The 23,824-nt window shown below is 45.5% G+C and overlaps 1 protein-coding gene across 1 annotated transcript in view; it reads left to right on the forward strand.

Annotated features, from left to right (window-relative positions):
- The window catches only part of LOC105392976 (probable Rho GTPase-activating protein CG5521), a 44,694-nt gene that overhangs the window by 17,133 nt on the left and 3,737 nt on the right, over positions 1 to 23,824 (forward strand). Inside the window, exons 20-32 of the mRNA XM_048630270.1 lie at positions 1,202 to 1,327; positions 3,507 to 3,674; positions 4,813 to 4,909; positions 5,132 to 5,316; positions 5,768 to 5,923; positions 10,277 to 10,505; positions 12,457 to 12,589; positions 13,374 to 13,482; positions 13,937 to 14,097; positions 15,715 to 15,888; positions 16,854 to 16,980; positions 17,329 to 17,484; positions 17,815 to 17,973. Coding sequence (XP_048486227.1) covers positions 1,202 to 1,327; positions 3,507 to 3,674; positions 4,813 to 4,909; positions 5,132 to 5,316; positions 5,768 to 5,923; positions 10,277 to 10,505; positions 12,457 to 12,589; positions 13,374 to 13,482; positions 13,937 to 14,097; positions 15,715 to 15,888; positions 16,854 to 16,980; positions 17,329 to 17,484; positions 17,815 to 17,973 — 1,980 coding nt within the window. The remainder of the gene's footprint in view (positions 1 to 1,201; positions 1,328 to 3,506; positions 3,675 to 4,812; positions 4,910 to 5,131; positions 5,317 to 5,767; positions 5,924 to 10,276; positions 10,506 to 12,456; positions 12,590 to 13,373; positions 13,483 to 13,936; positions 14,098 to 15,714; positions 15,889 to 16,853; positions 16,981 to 17,328; positions 17,485 to 17,814; positions 17,974 to 23,824) is intronic.

Genomic DNA, 23,824 nt, shown 5'->3' on the forward strand with positions numbered 1-23,824 from the left:
TTTATGATTTATGTAACTGTAACTCTTAATGCATATACGAATCGTGAATTTGTATTATAAAAATCTAGTTAATTCGTTGTTGGATTCACCATGTTTAACGGCTTAATATCTTTTACTACTTAAAATACATTTCTGACCGTGTTATTTGGAGCTTTAGGATGGCAACATAAATTTTGTATTGGTAAAACGGGTCTTTTCAGAATATAATGATTGACGGTCAGCTGCATAAGCATCACACTTCCTTACCTTGTCAAACTGACGAACTGTCAATGTTTCAATGAATGGATAGGCGGTTTCAGATTGACAAGGTACAAAAGTGTACAGCTACTTATGCAGCTGACTGTACCTAAATAAATAGGGTAACGTAACGTACCTAGGGACATTTTCGACTACCCCAACTTTGAATGAAGCTATCGCAGCGTACAACTATGATATGAATGTGAAATTTTCTTTATTCGGTAGGATATATAATCTATTATCACTAGTATTTGTGCTAAAGCTTTAGTGTGGCCAGATTTTATTAAATTAAGATATAAGTAAAAATGCTTGTTTTGACCCAAGGTACGTTACACGTTTGTACCTTGGGACACTGTTTCCTATAGCTTTGTACTATGGAAAATGCAAACTTCTAAATAACGCATTATATCTCTGTTCTTATTGATTTACTGCATCTCTCTTCTGTCTAGTTTCACTCTGGCACTAATAAGAACAGAGATATAAGGCGTTATTTAGACGTTTGCATTTTCCATAGTACAAAGCCATAGAAAACAGTGTCCCAAGGTACAAATTTAATCGTGTCCCAAGGTACAAAAAAGCAATATTTAACCAAAATTTAAATATCTTTATTTTTAATTAATAGGAATCTTTCAGATAATTGCCATGTCATAAAATTAAATAACTGAAAAGTTATACGTGACATCCATGTCTTTATTTTGAGCATGCCTCAATGAGATAAAGCAACACAAAAAACTATACAAAAGCTACTTTTGACTCCAAAAAACTTCATATTGTCTTCACCACACACTCGATGCTGGTATGATCACGAGACTCACTAGTTTTGCCAAGCGAGTAAAATACTATGCCTAGGGTAGAATTTTAATGTGTTTATTTAGCCGGTTTTTAAAATACAATCAATGTCCCGAGGTACAAGCGTCCCAAGGTACGTTACGTTACCCTACTAATAATCCCCTCTCGCCCGCAGTGTCCGCGCACGGCCGCGGTGACCTTCCTGAGCTCGCTGCTGGCGCTGCCCGACGCGCTGATGCAGGCGCCCATGCTGCAGCCCTACCCGCACCAGTACAACACCGTCTCCTGTCCCGATCTCAAAGTGAGTTAGATGATAGACAGGGGGTGTAGCACAGCGCTCCCCGCAGTGTCCTTCCTGAGCTCGCTGCTGGCGCTGCCCGACGCGCTGATGCAGGCGCCCATGCTGCAGCCCTACCCGCACCAGTACAACACCGTCTCCTGTCCCGATCTCAAAGTGAGTTAGATGATAGACAGGGGGTGTAGCACAGCGCTCCCCGCAGTGTCCTTCCTGAGCTCGCTGCTGGCGCTGCCCGACGCGCTGATGCAGGCGCCCATGCTGCAGCCCTACCCGCACCAGTACAACACCGTCTCCTGTCCCGATCTCAAAGTGAGTTAGATGATAGACAGGGGGTGTAGCACAGCGCTCCCCGCAGTGTCCTTCCCGAGCTCGCTGCTGGCGCTGCCCGACGCGCTGATGCAGGCGCCCATGCTGCAGCCCTACCCGCACCAGTACAACACCGTCTCCTGTCCCGATCTCAAAGTGAGTTAGATGATAGACAGGGGGTGTAGCACAGCGCTCCCCGCAGTGTCCTTCCTGAGCTCGCTGCTGGCGCTGCCCGACGCGCTGATGCAGGCGCCCATGCTGCAGCCCTACCCGCACCAGTACAACACCGTCTCCTGTCCCGATCTCAAAGTGAGTTAGATGATAGACAGGGGGTGTAACACAGCGCTCCCCGCAGTGTCCTTCCCGAGCTCGCTGCTGGCGCTGCCCGACGCGCTGATGCAGGCGCCCATGCTGCAGCCCTTCCCGCACCAGTACAACACCGTCTCCTGTCCCGATCTCAAAGTGAGTTAGATGATAGACAGGGGGTGTAGCACAGCACTCCCCGCAGTGTCCTTCCCGAGCTCGCTGCTGGCGCTGCCCGACGCGCTGATGCAGGCGCCCATGCTGCAGCCCTACCCGCACCAGTACAACACCGTCTCCTGTCCCGATCTCAAAGTGAGTTAGATGATAGACAGGGGGTGTAGCACAGCGCTCCCCGCAGTGTCCTTCCTGAGCTCTTTGCTGGCGCTGCCCGACGCGCTGATGCAGGCGCCCATGCTGCAGCCCTACCCGCACCAGTACAACACCGTCTCCTGTCCCGATCTCAAAGTGAGTTAGATGATAGACAGGGGGTGTAGCACAGCGCTCCCCGCAGTGTCCTTCCTGAGCTCTTTGCTGGCGCTGCCCGACGCGCTGATGCAGGCGCCCATGCTGCAGCCCTACCCGCACCAGTACAACACCGTCTCCTGTCCCGATCTCAAAGTGAGTTAGATGATAGACAGGGGGTGTAGCACAGCGCTCCCCGCAGTGTCCTTCCTGAGCTCGCTGCTGGCGCTGCCCGACGCGCTGATGCAGGCGCCCATGCTGCAGCCCTACCCGCACCAGTACAACACCGTCTCCTGTCCCGATCTCAAAGTGAGTTAGATGATAGACAGGGGGTGTAGCACAGCGCTCCCCGCAGTGTCCTTCCTGAGCTCGCTGCTGGCGCTGCCCGACGCGCTGATGCAGGCGCCCATGCTGCAGCCCTACCCGCACCAGTACAACACCGTCTCCTGTCCCGATCTCAAAGTGAGTTAGATGATAGACAGGGGGTGTAGCACAGCGCTCCCCGCAGTGTCCTTCCTGAGCTCGCTGCTGGCGCTGCCCGACGCGCTGATGCAGGCGCCCATGCTGCAGCCCTACCCGCACCAGTACAACACCGTCTCCTGTCCCGATCTCAAAGTGAGTTAGATGATAGACAGGGGGTGTAGCACAGCGCTCCCCGCAGTGTCCTTCCTGAGCTCGCTGCTGGCGCTGCCCGACGCGCTGATGCAGGCGCCCATGCTGCAGCCCTACCCGCACCAGTACAACACCGTCTCCTGTCCCGATCTCAAAGTGAGTTAGATGCAGAGGAGCCCTATATCTATGTCTAGCTCGCCTTGGATATACCTCGATGTTAGCGAGCGATATGGCTATCCGGTCCAAGACTGTATGACCCGCATGAAGTTTATGATTGGTTTAAAGGATTATGAGGACATTATCAGCGGGCAGTGAGACAAGCCGTAATAAGTCTTTCTTCTCGTTTTACCTTGGTATATCGTTATCAGTTCGTTATCAACAACCAGTATACGTATAGGTCTCATCTAAGGAGCTCCACTAACAGAACACACACACACACAAGGAAAAAAAAAATCACCTTAAATTTACAGCGCCTAAAGTTAATCACCCTTCCTTCCAGGAGCACGTGCTAAACATCGTAGTTCGCGTGTGCCGGCGCGAGGGCTCGGCGGGCGCGCGCTGCGCCGGCGCGTGCGGGCTGGCGGCGCACGCGGCGCACCTGCTGGCCGCCAGGGCGCGCGCCGAGCGCCTGCCCGCCTACGTCACTTGTCTGCTGCATATGCTCATGGTGAGTTATATGAGGTGGTTGTAAAGCCGGATATCAGGTTCTTAAGCAAAGCTGCAAATCGACGCGCTACCCGCTCGCTACTATAGAAAACTAGCAAGAGGGATGGATACGTTTAAGGGTATACAAAGAACGCAGAGTACCCATCTATCAGTGTCATATAGGAACCAGCTTTCTCTCTGCGTACGCACAAGTAAATCGCTCGCAACTGCGTATTGTCCCGCTCGCTACTATAGAAAACCTGCAAGAGGTAGGAAGACGTTGAAGAGTATATATTAAGAACGCAGGGTACCTATATATCAGTCTCACAAGCGAACCAGCTTTCTCCCTATATACGCCTTTAGACTAGCATGTGTCATGACATAGTGGTGCGCGTGTGGGGGCGCGAGGGCTCGGCGGGCGCGCGCTGCGCCGGCGCGTGTGGGCTGGCGGCGCACGCGGCGCACCTGCTGGCCGCCAGGGCGCGCGCCGAGCGCCTGCCCGCCTACGTCACTTGTCTGCTGCATATGCTCATGGTGAGTTATGTGAGATGGTTGCTAAATTGATTATAGCAACCCGCGCTCTTAATTATAATACACCTGCAATAGGGAGGGAGACGTTCAAGGGTATATACAGAGAGGACGCAGCCTACCTATACGTATATCAGTGTCATACGCGTACTACTATAGGTACTATAGAAAACTTGCAAGAAGAAGGGAGACGGTTTAGGATATAGACAGAAATAACGCAGGGTACACATCTGTCAGTGTCACACGGGAACCAGCTTTCTCTATATACACACCTTGAGGCTAGGATGTGACGTGATATAGTTAAACGGTGTATATAGAAAGAACGCAGGGTGGGTATCTATCAATGTCACACGCGAACCAGCTTACTCTCTATATACCTAGGCTTCTAGACTAGGATGTGACGTGTTAAGTGACATAGTTAAACGGTGTATACAGAAAGAATGCAGGGTGGGTATCTATCAATGTCACACGCAAACCAGCTTACCAGATAGGGCCGTACTAAAAACATGGAATAGGCGAGTTGTACGCTCGCAACACCTGTGACGTCACGCTCTTCTAATAAACTTCTGCGAGACGTTATAGTGATATGAGGTAAACACAATACAATGCAATCATTCCATTTGTTGTTTCAGATGAAAAACAAGAGCATCGCTAAAGTAGTGAGCGACACGCTATTTGTGTTGGCAGACTACACCGACGTTATCATCGAGCTTTATCCAGGATTAGCCGGTGAGCATACACATTATTACATGGTCCTTTAACCATTTGTTTTGTTCTAATAATGTTTGAAAGGGCCCAACTGTCTTGGATTTTTCTGTTATAAATCATAGGTACATGATGTCATGAAATCGGTAATTTTGTTCTTGGCGACCCACTGTTTCTCAACGACCTCCTTTACTTTCCACGCTCCTCAATCCAGTGCAGTTATTAAAATACCTTGACTAATTCCAGGTAAAATAATAAAGTGGATATGCGCGTGCCTGGCGCAGATCTCGCACCAGAGTTCCCGGGACGCCGTGAAGCCTCTAGCCGGGTCTTTGTTGCTGTGCCTGGGAGAATTCGCGTCCCGTTGCGGGCCCACCTACCTGACGCAGGAGAAGGAGGGTGGACAGTCTCTGTTGCTGATCATATTTAGGGTGAGTTTTGATGGATTTCACTCTTGCTAGGCATATAGATCTGCTAAAAGGCTCCACAAAACTTCCTCATTCGACTTCTGCTTTTAATCATTTTTCATTGGCTTCCTGCAGCTGTTGACGTCATCAAAATCGTACATTTTTGTTCTCTTTGGTTGACACTTTAATCTTGTAGAGCGTCTTGCAGGACAAATTATATTTTCATTTTCGATAAAATAATCGGAATCCTTGAATATATTTTTTTAAGAATGATTCCGTTATAATGAAGACAATATCTCGAAACAGTTTTAGAATTAGCATTAATGATACCGAATTCTATTATATTCTACCAATGGCACTTTATTAACCGCCCTATAGGTACAGGGTAAGGAGCCGATGAAATTCGTTTCATTTCTGAATCCAGAATCCATTTCCTGAACGGTACCCACAATCTAACGTCTTCGCATTCCCCCAGGTATTACACGCAGTGATGAACGGCACCAGCGGGTCTGACATCGAGGGTCTAGCTCTGCCCATCGACGAGGACTTCGACCCCAACGTGCAGCTCGACAACCTCTCGCCCAAGACCGCGCCCGTCTCCACTATTGATGTTAAACTGTGGGCGCAGATGGTGAGAGATAAATAGTCCCGCAAATACACTTGTATCGAAAAGATCAAATGGCGGTAACGGCAATAGCCGGTATCTCGTGAGTGTATTACCGGCATATAACCCAGGGCATTTTGCAGCAAAATCGGGTTAAATTTTAGAGATGCTCTATAACCTGAAAACTGTCAAATTAAAAGGAATAGCAATAATAGATTTTTTACAGTAATCTATAATTGCCTCTACTGTTATTTTGAAAAATATAATATATTCGCAGCGGAACAAAAGGGATTTCGAAAGAACAAAAATATAAATCTAGCTTTGTTTGATTTTTTGTCTGACGTAGTAACTTCATTGGACAAAAAAATATTAACAGTAGCTCTATATATGGATATGACGAAGGCCTTTGATCATGTTAGGGTGGGTTGCATCAACATCTCGGTTATCGTAATAGTTAAGGTTAAACTTAGCAATGACAGAGTCGTTACAGTTAATATTTTACTGTAACGTGTTGCACCATCAAATCGTCGGTCATTGTTAATGTTATTAGGGTTGCTATTCGTTTGAGACATAATTATCCCCAAAGTTATTGTGGGAAACGTTTTTATGTAAGGCAATACCAAATCTAGCTGTCGGACTGAAGCCGTCACAGAGTACATTGTAGCCGTCATTCTCTGTCAGCTTTGAGTGCTTACTCAAAGTCAACATGTCATAGGAACTAAGTCTGTTGTTCCTCCAAATATTGACCAAAAGATTATCATCAATAAAACCCGCGACAAAGTAGACTCTAATAAGCCTTTATTAAGAGCGGTGATAGCTCAGTCGGGTAAGCGCCCGCTTCTCACGCCAGAGATGCGGGTCCGATCCCGGCGCTGACATGTACCAATGAGTTCTTTTAACATAAGTACAATGTATACCATCGCTCTTACGGTGAGGAAAACATCGTGAGGAAACCTGCATATCTAGATTTAGCACATCTAGATATGTGAACCCACCAACCCGCAGTGTACCAGCGTGGTGGAGAAATGGTCCAAGCTTTGGAAGGCAGTTTAGACCTTGGGGATATGCACAAAGGTTCCATTCGAGAGAGCCAGGTGCAGGTACTTACACCCCCAGAGAATAGAATAGAATAGAAGCCTTTATTATTAATTATCTTATTAATTAATTCTTAACAAGTTGAAATAAAAACTAACGATGTAATCTATTAAAATAATTATTTATTGACATCCTTCGATTATGCTCATCATTCCTGTTAAATGCATAGACAGGTTCCTCTTCATCAGATGATGAATCATCATAAAAAACCTAGCTGGTGGTACAGCACAGGGTCTCTATTTTGTTTACATAATAAAATATGCAGCTATGCCGTAGCCACAATAATGGGCTGCACTCTTCTTAGTTCTGTCCTTTTTTCATTGATATATTTCTGTATTTGAGTGATTGCAAAATTTCTAAAAACAAGGTTATTCAATTAAAGAGTTACGTAGGTTACTTTGATATTAGATTGCTGCGCTGGACCGGCAACCGGCAGGTAGCCGGTAGTGGCTGGATAAGGAAGGCCGAGGGCACAGTGTTGTTTCGCTCCTTGGAAGAGCCCATGGCTAGAAGTGGACGCTTATTTGGTGGTGAAGATGATCATTACACCTACAACATAATAATAGGTGCACTTACTTCGTCGTTGGAGGCAGTAAGAAAGGTTCAAAGTCAAAGTCAAAGTCAAAGTCAAAAATTTTTATTCATCGTACAAATATAAAATTTTCTGATGAACGTCAATTTTTACAAATTACTCTCCGTTCGGATAAGGGGGGGCTCTTTCTGTCTAAGGAGAAGAACGGAGGCAAGAAACTCCTGAGCCATCTTTTCAAAAAAAGACTTAAAACTAGTTGGTATACAATACATATAAGCTTAATAATAATTATTATAATAATATGAGCAGAGCTAATTACGTATCACAGCCATGCATTAACGTCCTCTAAGTAATCATCAATTTTATAATAAGCTTTTTTACTGAGTTTCTCTTTAATGTAACACTTAAACTTATTCTCTGGCATTTGAGCAACTTCTGCTGGAAGCTTATTATAAAATCTAATACAGTACCCTAAAAACGATTTATTAACTTTCGCCAGACGCATCGCTGGAAAAGCCAGCTTATGCTTGTTCCTAGTATTAATGTCATGATTACTGCCAATTGTATCAAAAGTTGAAATATTCTTTCGTACATACATTAAATTGGAAAAAATAAACTGACATGGAACTGTAAGGATGTTAATTTCTTTAAATAGTTCTCTCAATGAATCCCTGGAACCAAGTTTGTATATAGAGCGGATGGCTCTTTTCTGTAATACAAATATAGTCTCAATATCAGCGGCTCTACCCCAAAGCAAAATGCCATAAGACAATAAGCTGTGGAAATAACTAAAGTAAACTAATCTGGCGGTTTCATCGTCGGTCAGTTGTCGGTCAGTTCTAGTTTCAAAGCCAACACACGAGCCACATTTTTGAGACCTGGAACCTGCGAATCCATCAGTTCTCCGAAAGTACACCTTTCTCTTCATATTTCGTAAGTTCCGTACTTACTCCACCTCAATCTCAATTTCTGAGGAACTTGTTTCAAGCACTATTTCACGTAGAAGCGACATGATAAGAATTATTGAATATTAATATTTGTACGTAATACTGTTACTTTGAGGTTATACAACGGGTTTGACAGCTACCTGACTTTAACTTTAACAGTAACCGGCCAACATGGGGTGGTTATGGTTATCGTTAAAGTTATGACGTCATTTTAACCATAGTTGAATGGTGCAACCAATTTTTCGCTTAACCGATGCTTTGACAGACGATGTGCACTTGTGACTTAAACATTCAGTCTTAATACAGAAATTGCAAGACTACGGAGTTAGAGGCAATGTGTTAAACCTCATCAAATCATACCTTAGTGACAGGAAACAACGAACTGCAGTAACAAGGCTCAGTGCAGAAAATAGAATTATAAAAAAATATGTTTCTATGGATAGGTCTGTTCAATACGGTGTACCACAGGGGAGTGTTTTAGGCCCTCTACTATTTTTAATTTACATAAATGACCTACCTAGAAAAACAAAAAACACTATGGTATTATTTGCCGACGACAGTACAATACTATTTAAAAACAATAATATAAATGCTTTAGAATCTGACATTACAAATACACTATCAGATGTGATTGAATGGCTCACCTCAAATAATCTACTAATAAATATTGACAAATCAAATATAATGACATTTAAAAATAATTACAACCCTAAATCAGAATTAGATAATCTTGACATAAAATACAATAATAAAAATATAAATTTAGTTGAATCCACAAAATTTCTAGGTTTGTACATAGACTCACATTTGACATGGAAGAACCACGTAGAAAGGGTTTGCTCTAAAGTTAAATCATTCGCCTACGCTTTACATATGCTTGCAAAAGTGGTCAATCAAAAAGCAGTATTAGCTGCATATTATGCGTATGTGGTCTCTACTCTGAGATATGGTCTTATCTTCTGGGGTAATTCTACAGATAAACATATCGCCTTTAAGGCACAAAAAAGATGCATTAGATCAATCTGTAAATTAAAACCAACAGACACATGCAAAACGCACTTCATACAACTGAAAGTATTAACGTTGCCTTCATTATATATTTTAGAAATAGCACTATTTGTGAAAGGAAATAGCGATCGTTTTGGAAAATTCAAAAGTAAAAGGTGTGGAAATAAAATCAGCGCTGCCAGCTGCTCAACAGCTCTTTTTAAAAAGAGTGTTTTTGGTATGGCCCCTATAATCTACAATCATTTGCCGAGTTGTATAAGAGAAATCAATGTACTCAATTTGTTCAAAAAATGCTTAGCAAAATTTCTTATTAGAAAAGCCTATTACAGCCTAGAAGAATTTCTTCAAGACCATGTGTAATAGTCACGTTCCTTGTAGCTGTGTCAAAAGTTTATATGTATAAATATTTAATTAGGTATATCTTTGACATGCATGCATTCATTGAATTTATCACTGTTTCTTAATTTTAATTTAATTTTTTATTTATGTTTTAATTTTAATCTAATTTATTTTTAATTTTAAAACTTTGCAAACCCTCTTGGGTGGAGTATAGTTAAGCGACTTTCCTTTACTTATCATACACCAAACCAATGTACCTATATTCAGCAAAATAAATGATTTGATTTGATTTGATTTGATTACAGTTAGACCCCAGATTATTGAAAAACTCGATCTAAAACGGAAATATGCATAAGTTAAATTTAAATTAATTATCTGCACTGCCACTGCCAATTTAAAATCCCTCTATAAATCAATCTCCCATTTCAAAAAACAACTAACCCACCTTCTCCCCCACAGATATGCACGCAACTAGTCCTCTTCCTCGGCCACTGGCCGCTCTGGTCGACTTGCCAGCTCTCCTCCTCGGTCTCCGAGCAGCACGACAGCTCGCCGCCGCTGGGCGCGGAGCTGGGCCCGGCCGTGCTGGCGGCGCCGCACCTGCAGCTGATGCGGCTCAGTGACAGCACGCTGGCGTCGGTCGCTCAGCTGCCGGAGCGGGACGCGCCGCGGGCTAGCTCTACGCCAGGTTAGTAGGTGATATAGAGATTTATAAGCTTTCTACCCACTACACCGTATCACCGACAAGCCACTTCTAGGTGAGTGATGGATATAGAGACTTATACTGGATGTTGCAAAAAGGATTTTTACTACAGTCAATGATTATTATTTTTTGTGAATTTTGAAATTCTGATTTCCTTTTCGGGCTTAAATATAACATGCTGCACATGTAGGTTTCGGCTTAGTATACCCTTTTTGCAACACCCTGTAGAGACTTATAGAGCTGGGCCCGGCCGTGCTGGCGGCGCCGCACCTGCAGCTGATGCGGCTCAGTGACAGCACGCTGGCGTCGGTCGCTCAGCTGCCGGAGCGGGACGCGCCGCGGGCTAGCTCTACGCCAGGTGAGTGATGATTACACAGCTTATGCAGGGTATAGTAAGCCGAACCCGACGTCTGCAGCATGTGTGTTATATCTAAAGCCGAATTAAAAAAAAAAGTATAGAAACTTTGCTGGTCACGTGGCTTTTTACTATGGAGAATGAATATATTTTTTCGCGAATTTTGACATTCTGATTTCGTTTTCGGGCTTAGATATAACATGCTGCACATGTAAGTTTCGGCTTAGTATCCTTGTTGCAGAAAGCAAAAGCGGCTTTCGCCCAGCTTGCCCCAGTCTGGAAGTCGCACATAATGCCCCTTCGTCTAAAGCTGTCTATATTCGAAAGCAATGTAAAGTCGGTCCTTCTATATGGCTGTGAAACTTGGAGGACTACAAAGCTGCTACATCACAAGCTCCAAGTTACCGTCAACAGGTGCCTCCGTTCGATTCTCCGCATATACTGGCCGGACACGATCTCTAATGTGGACCTATGGAAAAAATGCAACCAAACCACATTGAGGAAAGAAATCGCAATGAGGCGCTGGAGATGGATCGGCCATACAATGAGAAGACACGACTGTAACCATGCTCAAGTTGCTTTCGAGTGGCAGCCTGGTGGAAGAAGGAGACCAGGTAGACCCGTACAGAGCTGGAGAAGGTCCGTGGAGGCGGAAATGAAGAGGGCAGGTCTATCGTGGGCCCAAGTGAAGGAGGCGGCTCAAGATAGGGAAGCGTGGCGAAGAATGTCTGTAGCCCTAAGCTCCACAGGGGAGTAACAGGACTATAAAAAAAAACATCCTTGTTGCAACACCCTGTAGAGCTTGCCAGCTGTCGTCCTCAGTCTCCGAGCAGCACGACAGCTCGCCGCCGCTGGGCGCGGAGCTGGGCCCGGCCGTGCTGGCGGCGCCGCACCTGCAGCTGATGCGGCTCAGTGAGGGCACGCTGGCGTCGGTCGCTCAGCTGCCGGAGCGGGACGCGCCCAGGGCTAGCTCTACGCCAGGTGATTGATGGATAGAATACAGCTTAGTGAGACGAAGGTGGCGGCTCTGCTGCATAATAATATACTGCAATGTGGGCATACTAAGAAAATCTTTGATAACATAGGTGGTCATCATCATCATAATTATCAGGCAATGTTAGGCAGAAGCATATGGCAGATGACCCCACAACATTCTATTCTTTTCGGTCTCAAACAACCATTTCAGCTACCTGTCCAATGTTTTCAGTTCAGTCTCAGTCAGGCTTCCTAAGCTACTTTTCATGATCCACTCAAACTCTAGCTTGGTATATACATAGGTATACTCAGATAGGTATGACGCGCCACTTTTTAAACACTGGTGTAAAATAATTGTACATAGAAATAGTATCTACTAACTTAGTTTGTAAGTACCATTGTTACTAACCACATATTGATCTATGGTCTGAAATAAATGATTTATTATTATTATTATTATATTTATAATAAGTTATCTATTATTAAAGTTGAATATGAGCAATTATGCGATGCAAAACGGCTGGCCGCGCGGCTCCAAATTACGTGTGCGTTCGTTAAAATTTGAAAGTCATATCCACAACTAACCTCACCCTCTTCACCCCGCAGGCCTATCAACCTCAGACCGACAAGTGCGCGTGATCCTGCGCGACCTGGCGGGCAAGTGGTGCTGGGACGCGTCCGCGCTGCACTACGACCCCGCGCCCGCCGCGCGCCTCGACCCGCTGCCGCTGCCCGCAGAGTATGTGGAGAGTAATTTGTTATTGCTTGCTGACATACAGTGCAGCAATTACAAAATTTTCGAACCTCCGTTTACATGGCGTATCGTCAACTGTCACTGTCAAAATTAAAGGCAAATTTGTTGGTTCCAAAAGTGACTACGTTGGCACTGTTCTTGTTCCATATGTTTGTGTAGTACCGAAAATAGTATCGAATACGCCACGTTAGACCGTGATAGTGCCTCTGGAATGATAAAAGACTTAGTATTAATATACAGCCAACATTATTGGGGTTTGGCCGTCCAAACAGAGTTATTCAAGAGGATCAAAGTCTAAGTAAAAAATAATAATAATGTAATTTAACGATCATGGATAAGTACCTTTTTAAAGGCTCTGTACTCGTATCACGAAAATTCGAGCTAACGAATAGAATCGAATGCGAGTGCGACTATTGACAACTTGATAGCACTTTCGAACACTTTTTACCTTTCGAATGAGTTTCGAAAAGAATGACCACAGAGTACATAATATTATTCTGACGATGACCTATGGAATGATAGCTGTCAAACTTTCGCAAATCTATACACCGCCATTTTGTTGTTGACAGGTTGACAGCACTTTCTAATAGACTATCGAATAGAATGTGCTGCGTTTTTTCCGGATCGCTCTACTGTTCCTGTGACGACTTTTTCCAATTCTCTGTATCACACCTTGCTCTCTTTGCTGTAATATTTCTATAGCGCAAAATAACACTGGCGAAGCAACTCATCCTACCCAGTATTTATGTTATCTGCTACTTTGTTCCAGTACGGAGTGTCCGCGCGACACGACGCTGTCGTCGCTGCCGCCGCCGCTGCCGCCCGACCTCATACCGGATTACAAGAACTGCCCGCCGGACAAACATCAGTTGGACCACGTGAGTTTATTAATTACACTCCGCTCAAAGAAACACACAGTAATGTACGTGGACGTGTGATTTATCCTAGACTGGTGGATTTAACTAATAATAATATAAATAATAAGTTTATTTGCCAAAAAGAACACAGTTACAATTAATTTACAATCAGAACAAACAGTATGTAAAGGTACAATGGCAGAGATTCTGCAGTAGAAATATATCGGGTAGTAGCCCCTAAACTAGGCAGAGCCTGTAACTTGGGAATATGAAATCTCCCCGCGTGGCCAGAGGGGTAAAAATATAGCGTACAACAAGGCCCAAGGGCAAATATCTCTGTTAACTAACAAACAAGTATATGCCACCGCCGCCCATCCAACCCGGAACCCTCTGTTCAACAGTCAAAATTAATAATTACCTACTGCATTCGATCATCTTATGATGCCACAAACTAATACCTGCAACCTTTCCCCAGGTGCTAGCCTACATAGGCCACACATCCCCAGAAGTGTGTGGTGGGCGGCAACTGCACTCTGTCGGCGCGTCCCCCCTCCCCCCCGCCGCCGAGCACGAGCTGCTGGCGGCCATCGTGCAGCACCGCAACGCGGAGCGCGCCTTCCTCGAGCACGCCAGCAGGTACTGACTATAGATACAGCACGCCAGCAGGTACTGACTATAGATACAGCACGCCAGCAGGTACTGACTATAGATACAGCACGCCAGCAGGTACTGACTATAGATACAGCACGCCAGCAGGTACTGACTATAGATACAGCACGCCAGCAGGTACTGACTATAGATACAGCACGCCAGCAGGTACTGACTATAGATACAGCACGCCAGCAGGTACTGACTATAGATACAGCACGCCAGCAGGTACTGACTATAGATACAGCACGCCAGCAGGTACTGACTATAGATACAGCACGCCAGCAGGTACTGACTATAGATACAGCACGCCAGCAGGTACTGACTATAGATACAGCACGCCAGCAGGTACTGACTATAGATACAGCACGCCAGCAGGTACTGACTATAGATACAGCACGCCAGCAGGTACTGACTATAGATACAGCACGCCAGCAGGTACTGACTATAGATACAGCACGCCAGCAGGTACTGACTATAGATACAGCACGCCAGCAGGTACTGACTATAGATACAGCACGCCAGCAGGTACTGACTATAGATACAGCACGCCAGCAGGTACTGACTATAGATACAGCACGCCAGCAGGTACTGACTATAGATACAGCACGCCAGCAGGTACTGACTATAGATACAGCACGCCAGCAGGTACTGACTATAGATACAGCACGCCAGCAGGTACTGACTATAGATACAGCACGCCAGCAGGTACTGACTATAGATACAGCACGCCAGCAGGTACTGACTATAGATACAGCACGCCAGCAGGTACTGACTATAGATACAGCACGCCAGCAGGTACTGACTATAGATACAGCACGCCAGCAGGTACTGACTATAGATACAGCACGCCAGCAGGTACTGACTATAGATACAGCACGCCAGCAGGTACTGACTATAGATACAGCACGCCAGCAGGTACTGACTATAGATACAGCACGCCAGCAGGTACTGACTATAGATACAGCACGCCAGCAGGTACTGACTATAGATACAGCACGCCAGCAGGTACTGACTATAGATACAGCACGCCAGCAGGTACTGACTATAGATACAGCACGCCAGCAGGTACTGACTATAGATACAGCACGCCAGCAGGTACTGACTATAGATACAGCACGCCAGCAGGTACTGACTATAGATACAGCACGCCAGCAGGTACTGACTATAGATACAGCACGAGCTGCTTCCTCGAGCACGCCAGCAGGTACTGACTATAGATACATAGAGATATCGCGACTATGAATACGGCATCTTTTTCCGAGCTCCTTTCACGCCCTTTTTATTCGCGCTTGGTCTAATCATTAGACCAAGCGCGAATAAAAAGGGCGGCAATTATAAGCGTCTTCATTAGACTCTAATGAAGACGCTTATAATTGCAGTAGTCGGCGTTTGCTGCAAGCTGGCTCTGAAAGAGCCCTTACACCACTTAAAACGTATGGTGATGGTGATATTCATTTAACACACATACATACACACACACACACTCACGCCTTGTACTCCCTTGCGGGGTATATTCATTTAAAGCTGCAGAAACCTTTCATTCCACTCCCAAATTACCACCACCTCTATAAAATCACATTCAATTACTATTCTTTTCCACAGGGAAGAAGAACCCGAACCCGTCGAAACCTGCCAAGAGCCCTCCACCTCATTCTCCCAGTGCGCCGTATTCTGCGCGCAGTGGGGCGTGCTGGGCGCGGCGCGGCGCGGGCCGGCGCAGCTGCTGGCGCGCTCCGAGCGCCTGCTGCGCGACCTGCGCCACCTCGACGCCATGAGGTGGGTTCTTATACAGGTGGTTCTTATACAGGGTGTTGCAAAAAGGGAATGGTGTTGAAAAAACAAAATTTCAAAATTCGAGAAAAATGTTTGTTCTCCATAGTAAAAAGTCACGTGAACATCATAGTTTCGAATGCGAATTTTGGAATTTTGATTTCATTTCGTTATTAGATAGACCATGCTGCACATGTAGGTTTCGGGTTAGTATACCCTTTACTGCGTCACGTGATGATAGATATAAGAACCAGGAGCCGTGGAGTCGTGCCAAGAGATGTTCACGTTATTCTCGCAGTATCGCGTGCTGCGCGACCTGCGCCACCTCGACGCCATGAGGTGCGTCCACAGCAGCGGACCTATCACGGGCTAACGTGGCAATTCGATACTATTTTCGATACTACACGAACATTATATGGAAAAACAACAGCGCCAACGTTGTCACTTTTGGAACTAACAAATTTGACTTACATTTTGACAGTGACAGAAGTTGACGATAAAAAACGTAAACGGAGGTTCGAAAATCCTGTAATCGCTGCATTGGAGCGATTACTGCGTCACGTGACGCTACATATAAGTGGCTCGAAATGATGAAATGAAATGAATGAAATGAAATGAAATAAATGAAATGAAATGAAATCGTTTATTTTTCGACGTAGAATGTTAGAATTACTTGTCGAAAGTCATAATCTACCACCATTTCACAAAGGCCCCGTCATTAAGGAGGAAAGAAATGGCGAAAGAAACTCCTCGAGCATCTTTTCAACTTTTTGCTTAAAACTAATACAATTTTACTTATATCTAGTTAATAAAATTTTAATCGGTTGTGATGATGACGTAATGAGAGTGGTGGAACAGAGTGTTTTTAGTAATTATTAGTAACGACTACTTATACGAATTTTGAAGCTGAAATAGATGCCTTTACCTCATGAAAATTCCAATTCCTAACAATACAATCTTATCATTCGCAGATGCCGTGAGACTCACAAGGTGGCGGTCATCTATGTTGGAAAAGGACAGGAGAATCGTAACGACATCCTGTCTAACAGAGCTGGGAGCCCCGCCTACGAAGCTTTCTTAGCTGCCCTGGCTTGGGAGGTATGTAGATAATTCATGCATACCTAGATTATAGTGACTGTCTGTGGTGTTTTGTTTACTTCATATTTAACATTGCATGCAGAATTTGCTTCACGAGTCATTTTACTCTTGTTTTAATGTTATTGTACTATAGATTCTGTAGCGTAGTGTATTTACTCGAATTACTCGTAAAGCAAATACTAGTATTTTATATGAATTTTAGTGGTCCTTATCACTGTTAGGCGTTCCTATCGTTAAATCCTATCCTAGCAGATGTATACCTAGACCTACCTTCCAACTAAACGTAGACGCTACACGTCAAAAGACAAATCAATCACACACTAAACGAGTCGCCAATCCCCCCGCCAGGTGGAGCTAGAGAGCCACGTCGGGTTCGCGGGCGGGCTGCGCGGCGGCGGCGGCGGCGGCGTCAGCGCGCCCTACATCGCCACGCTCACGCTCGAGGTGCTGTTCCACGTCGCCACCCGGATGCCGGCAGACTCGCCTGACGCCATCTTGAATAAGGTATAGTCTGAGATTTTTACTAAATACTCATCATAGTTGATGAAACATTTATAATCATTACCATAAGTCAATAATCGTCCACTGAGGCACTCATTTATTTATTTATGCTTTTATTGCACAATTTTCAAAAGTAGATGTGCAATCGTACAAATATTTCTGTGGCATTGGCAGTGCGCTTTGATTACAAACATTCTTCTCATTCGGCGTGTTGATGAGCTTTCGCGCATAGCGCAGTTTGATTCACTTTTAATGCCATCGGCATGTGGCAGTGTGGTGAAGGGATTTATCAATTAAGTCTTGCTCTTACGTTCTTGTACATTCTGATTCCAGACGCGGCACCTCGGCAACGACGAGGTGCACGTGGTGTGGAGCGAGCACGCGCGCGCGTACCGCCGCGACACGCTGCCCACGCAGTTCTGCGACGTGCTGCTGTGCCTGTACCCGCTGCCAGGCGGCCTGCTGCGCGCCACCGTGCAGCGCAAGCCTGACGTGAGTCCCCCACACGACACACACGCGACACACGCTGCCCACGCAGTTCTGCGACGTGCTGCTGTGCCTGTACCCGCTGCCAGGCGGCCTGCTGCGCGCCACCGTGCAGCGCAAGCCTGACGTGAGTCCCCCACACGACACACACGCGACACACGCTGCCCACGCAGTTCTGCGACGTGCTGCTGTGCCTGTACCCGCTGCCGGGCGGCCTGCTGCGCGCCACCGTGCAGCGCAAGCCTGATGTGAGTCCCCCACACGACACACACGCGACACACGCTGCCCACGCAGTTCTGCGACGTGCTGCTGTGCCTGTACCCGCTGCCGGGCGGCCTGCTGCGCGCCACCGTGCAGCGCAAGCCTGACGTGAGTCCCCCACACGACACACACGCGACACACGCTGCCCACGCAGTTCTGCGACGTGCTGCTGTGCCTGTACCCGCTGCCAGGCGGCCTGCTGCGCGCCACCGTGCAGCGCAAGCCTGACGTGAGTCCCCCACACGACACACACGCGACACACGCTGCCCACGCAGTTCTGCGACGTGCTGCTGTGCCTGTACCCGCTGCCGGGCGGCCTGCTGCGCGCCACCGTGCAGCGCAAGCCTGATGTGAGTCCCCCACACGACACACACGCGACACACGCTGCCCACGCAGTTCTGCGACGTGCTGCTGTGCCTGTACCCGCTGCCGGGCGGCCTGCTGCGCGCCACCGTGCAGCGCAAGCCTGACGTGAGTCCCCCACACGACACACACGCGACACACGCTGCCCACGCAGTTCTGCGACGTGCTGCTGTGCCTGTACCCGCTGCCGGGCGGCCTGCTGCGCGCCACCGTGCAGCGCAAGCCTGACGTGAGTCCCCCACACGACACACACGCGACACACGCTGCCCACGCAGTTCTGCGACGTGCTGCTGTGCCTGTACCCGCTGCCGGGCGGCCTGCTGCGCGCCACCGTGCAGCGCAAGCCTGACGTGAGTCCCCCACACGACACACACGCGACACAAGCTGCCCACGCAGTTCTGCGACGTGCCACTGTGCTAGGGTTTCGTTTTTCCCGACCTTTTTCTGTTCCCGGGAAACGGGAATTTTTTTCAAGATTTCCCGGGAATTCCCGGGAAACGGGAATTTATTTTAAATGCTTAGTTTTGCTATTTTCGGGTTTTAAAAGTCTATTAAAACACTTGCAATTAAATCAAATAATATACTTTTATCACTCGTATAGGTAGAAAAAAGCAACAGTCAGATAAATAAACCAAAATTATAATGATTTGTTTTACATGCCAAATATTATAATAAATTAATGCCAAGGTATTATAATAGGGAATATGCAAGCGATTCAAATTAATAACAAATTTTATTTTTAATAAATTTGGTTATTTCAAAATTATGCCTATATCAATATTTTTGATTACCATTTATTTTTGACCGAGTAAATAATTATTGAAAAGTACAAAAAAACTTTCGTAAATTCAAATCTTTGAAACATGCTGCATTTTCATAGGGTACGGGAACAAGTAGAATTCGGGTTAGAGCTGGAGGGGGGCTAACGGACGAGTTTGAAGTCGTGACCGGACTCAAGCAGGGTGACGCCCTTTCGCCTGTTCTGTTCAATCTAGCTCTCGAACACATCATCCGAAAAGTGCTACTGATTGATGGGGGAGTAGAGTTGAACGGAAAGCACAAAATTGTAGGGTATGCCGATGACCTTGCGATCCTTGGGCAAAGCGAACGAGAAGTGGTCAAAATGACGGAGAAACTGGAGGAAGAGGGGAAAGGTGTGGGTCTCAGAATCAGCCACGAGAAAACCGAATACCTTCACATGAAACGATACAAAGACCGCTCAACAAAGCGAAAAGACCTTCACGTGAATGGTATAACTTACAAGGGTGTCGACAAGTTCAAATATCTCGGGTGCACAATGGACAACATTTCATTTTCTTTACCCTATATTTTTTTTAGCTATTCGGAAAGATTATAGAAAATTAGTGGACCCGTATTTTTTTATTTTATATATACATTAATTTTTGCATGTTATTTTTAACTTTAAAGTTAATTATTTTAAAACCGGAAGTGAAGTCACATATTAGGCTCAATTTTTATTTTTGTCTATTGCCTGAGTCTCGAAAAAAAACATAAATGACACTGACAAGTGACATTTAAACTTTGTTTACATGCCAACCAACAAATGGGTCATTTTCAAATGACATTGATATTTCTGATGATGGAAAGTAGGTACTTATCATGTAAAAAAATAAGCAGAAGCATTTTTTCAGCTGTGTAGGCGGTGGCATGCTTTGGGACATATTATATAGAGGTCATCTGTTAATAATAAATAAAAAAATACTCAGAAAGTGTCAGAACAGAATTAATGAAAATGACCCAAATAAACAACAACGTTACGATAAAACGTCAAATTCAATCAAAAATGAAAGTGACAGTTACTTTGTTTTTAAATCTATGGGCTTTGATCATCAAAATGCATCGCACCTGATGCATGACGTCATCAGCACTTTTTTACTATTTTATGATTTTCTCGAAAATGATACATCCAAAAAATACAAAAACATTTTTTTTGTGTCCTTTAGAGCTAAATCTCGAAATGGTTTTCGATTTATAGCAGCTTTAGTTTTTTGAAATGTTGTCCATTACAGACACAAACCGGAGGGAGGATGAAATCGACATCCGTATAGTTAACGCCCTAAGATGTACCGCAGCCCTTCACAAGGTGTTAGTTAGTAGGACATGTGGAGAGGATGGGAGAGGATCGAGCCGTAAGAAAAGCATATCTTGGTCAACCTTCTGGGCGTCGCGCGGTGGGGCGGCCGAGATACCGCTGGAAGGACGAAGTCGCCAAAGACCTGAAAGAGCTGGAAGTGTCCGACTGGTCAGAATTGGCACAGAATAGAGAAGATTGGCGCACTTTAATGTCGGAGGCCAAGATCCACTTCGGGTCGCTGAGCCAGCGGAGTAAGTAAGTATGCATTTTCATAGAGCTAATGTAACGTAAACAATGTTGATATGTCAATCTGAGAATAATCTATGCCCATACTGAGCGTCCGCGAGTATATAAATAAATATTAAAATAAATTACGCTGAGCTGAATAACGAGGTGATGACGTCACACAAGTTTTGTGTGTTTTATGTGGTCATGTCGGTTATAAATTTTTAACTTTCTTTAAACTACCTTAAATTACTTACTATTTTTGGCATTGAATTTGTTTATACTATAATAAAGCAATGTAAATCTATCGAATAAGAATGTAATGTAGCAGCTCGGCAGGAGCTGGTCTGGATCACCGGGGAGCGACCCCTGGGCGAATCGACCTGCCTGGCCTTCCCCGAGAGTAGGGGTTGGGTGCTATATTGTAATGTGGTACTTACCCTTATGACTAACGTCCCTAGTGCTTAGGGCTGGTACCTACCTAATAACTCTCAATTAATATGTACCGGGAAGCGGTCTTAGGCTAGCTCAGCTTGACGCCGGCCTCTGAAGGAGTGCCCGGTCGCCTGGGGGATCTACACTGACCGTGAAGCGGTCCTAACTACTCTGATCTTGGTCCTGAGGCCCCTGGAGGGAAATAACCTCGGTAGGTGTACGGGGTGAGAATTAATAATGCCGATTAATTAGTGTAACACAATTGAGGCGGCACTGGACCCGCTTTATTTACAATCAAGTTAACTTATATGTCTAAGGTACTTACAGCTTACGTACTTAATATTAACACACTACACAAATGCACAAATACTTATCGCGATTACTGATATTCATATTGGTCGGGCCCTGAAGGGGCCTACGCGGACGTTACTATCTTAATAAGGGGAAGGATATAGGGTACAGGAGGTCGGGCGAATACCGGTGGTGCGTGTGGACTTGTTCCAGGATTTGTGGAGTGTATTTGTGTCGACAAGAGTGTGGCTGAAGGCTGGTGTGTGTCCGGTGATTGTATAGTTCGGTACTTACACAGATGCTTTCAACTAGGCAACCCAGGCATCCATGTACGTATCCGGGGGACCTCGCTCCGCTAATTAGGCAGCCCACTGTGTCGGGTCTAGTCGGGTATACGGATGCTTTCAACTAGGCAACCCAGGCATCCGTATAACCGAGAGGCCTCGGTCCGTTGAGCAACCTACCTCGCGGGGAGACCGGTGATGTGAGATTAGTGTGCGTGAATAGATTACTTGAATAGATATGGGTGCGGGGAGGGATCTCGGGAACGGAATGATCACTCGTCGGAACAGGAGGTGGCGAATGGTGCTCTAGCGGCGGTCCGCCGGGTGTGGTGCCCCGCCTCGTCTCGCACACGCCGGGCGCTCTTGTGGCTGCGGTGTGAGGGTACGTGTGTTGGACGGTTGGTTTGTAACGGCTCGTTACATTCTCCCCCCTCAGCAGAAGAATTTTTACCTGGTAAAAATTCACAGGTCATGTAGATACATACAAGGAAAAATTAAGAGAATGGTGCATGTACTGGTGCATTTGTTTACAAAGGGGTTCCTACTTTATCATCTGGATTCAGGATATATTTTATTTACTTAGATATTTATATCAGGTTAATTTTACACAGTATAATATTATTAGCTTTGGTAAAAAAAAAATTATACGGTATTGTCCATGAGCATTTCATCCCTGCTTGGTGCCGGTAAGTTCGGACGGAAACGGTATATTATATTCGGGATTCTTTTCTACATAAAAGATGTGAATATCTTGTTTTTTTTTACAAGACATGAGCAAGGATAAAATGCATGGTTGGTTTTACTTATTATGGAGTGAGCCGTTTTTTATTGTGAATGTTGGGTCATTTTCAGGTGATTTTTGGGTTTCGGTCATTTTCCTCTCGAACCATTCTTTTCTTTCCTGGATTGAAGCTGTGTCGGGATATCTTGGTGGATGTTGTTGCTTAGGTTTTTTCTTATGCTTGCGGGATTTTGTCTTTATTGGGCCGTTGATTATATTATTATTCGGTGGTGTTGAATCATTTGTGACGACTTCGGTGACTTTCGGTGTATTTTCGGTATTGTTGTTCCAGACTATTGTGGCTCCTGCTTTTCTTAGTAGGTCTATCCCTATGATAACTAGGTTTGGCGGTGAATAAGCTGGTAGCACGAAGAGTTCGTGTGTTATTTTTCTCTGCCGTATCTCGATTTCTGGGTCTATTCTGAGCTTCACGTCCATGACTCTGCCATCTGCGACGGTTACTCGCATCCCTGTGACTTTTTCTGTGTCGGCGTTTGTCGAATTCTCTTCGTAAATGTTTCTACTGATGTACGATCTGGTGGAGCCCGTGTCAACTAATGCTCGGTATGTCAATTTCCCTATTTTTACATCTTCAAACATTCGTTGTTCCGGTCGGTTTTCTTCGGCGGTTATGTTCGTGTCTCCGAACTTGGTTTCTCTTCTGCAGCAGTTGCGCGTAAGTCTCCCGAGGACTCCGCATTGGCTACAGAACAGTACTTGTCTGCCCCGGCATTCCTTGTGTGAGTGGCCTGCTTTGCCGCAGTTCCAACAGCATGTGGTCTTGTCGTATTTTTCATGTATTTTACGCGGTTCTGGTGATGCTTCTGGATAAACTTTCGGTGTTTGACGGTGTCGGTCTGGTCGGTGATTCCACTGTTGAGGTGAGGATTCTTCTGTGATCTGCTCGTACTCGGCTGCCTGTTTTATTAATTCCCCGAGGCTGGTGAAGTCTTGCTTCTTGATGTAGTACTTGTAACTCGCGGTCATGTTCTCGTATATTCTTTCTTCTTTTTCTGTTTTGGTCATTTTTCCGTACCTTCTCATCAGGGTCTGTATGTCGGTCAGGTAATCGACGAAAGATTCACGGTAGTGTTGTTTTCGTGCGATGATCATCTCGAGCAG

Source organism: Plutella xylostella, chromosome 25 (assembly GCF_932276165.1).
Source record: "Plutella xylostella chromosome 25, ilPluXylo3.1, whole genome shotgun sequence".
Classification (NCBI taxonomy): Eukaryota; Metazoa; Arthropoda; class Insecta; order Lepidoptera; family Plutellidae; genus Plutella; species Plutella xylostella.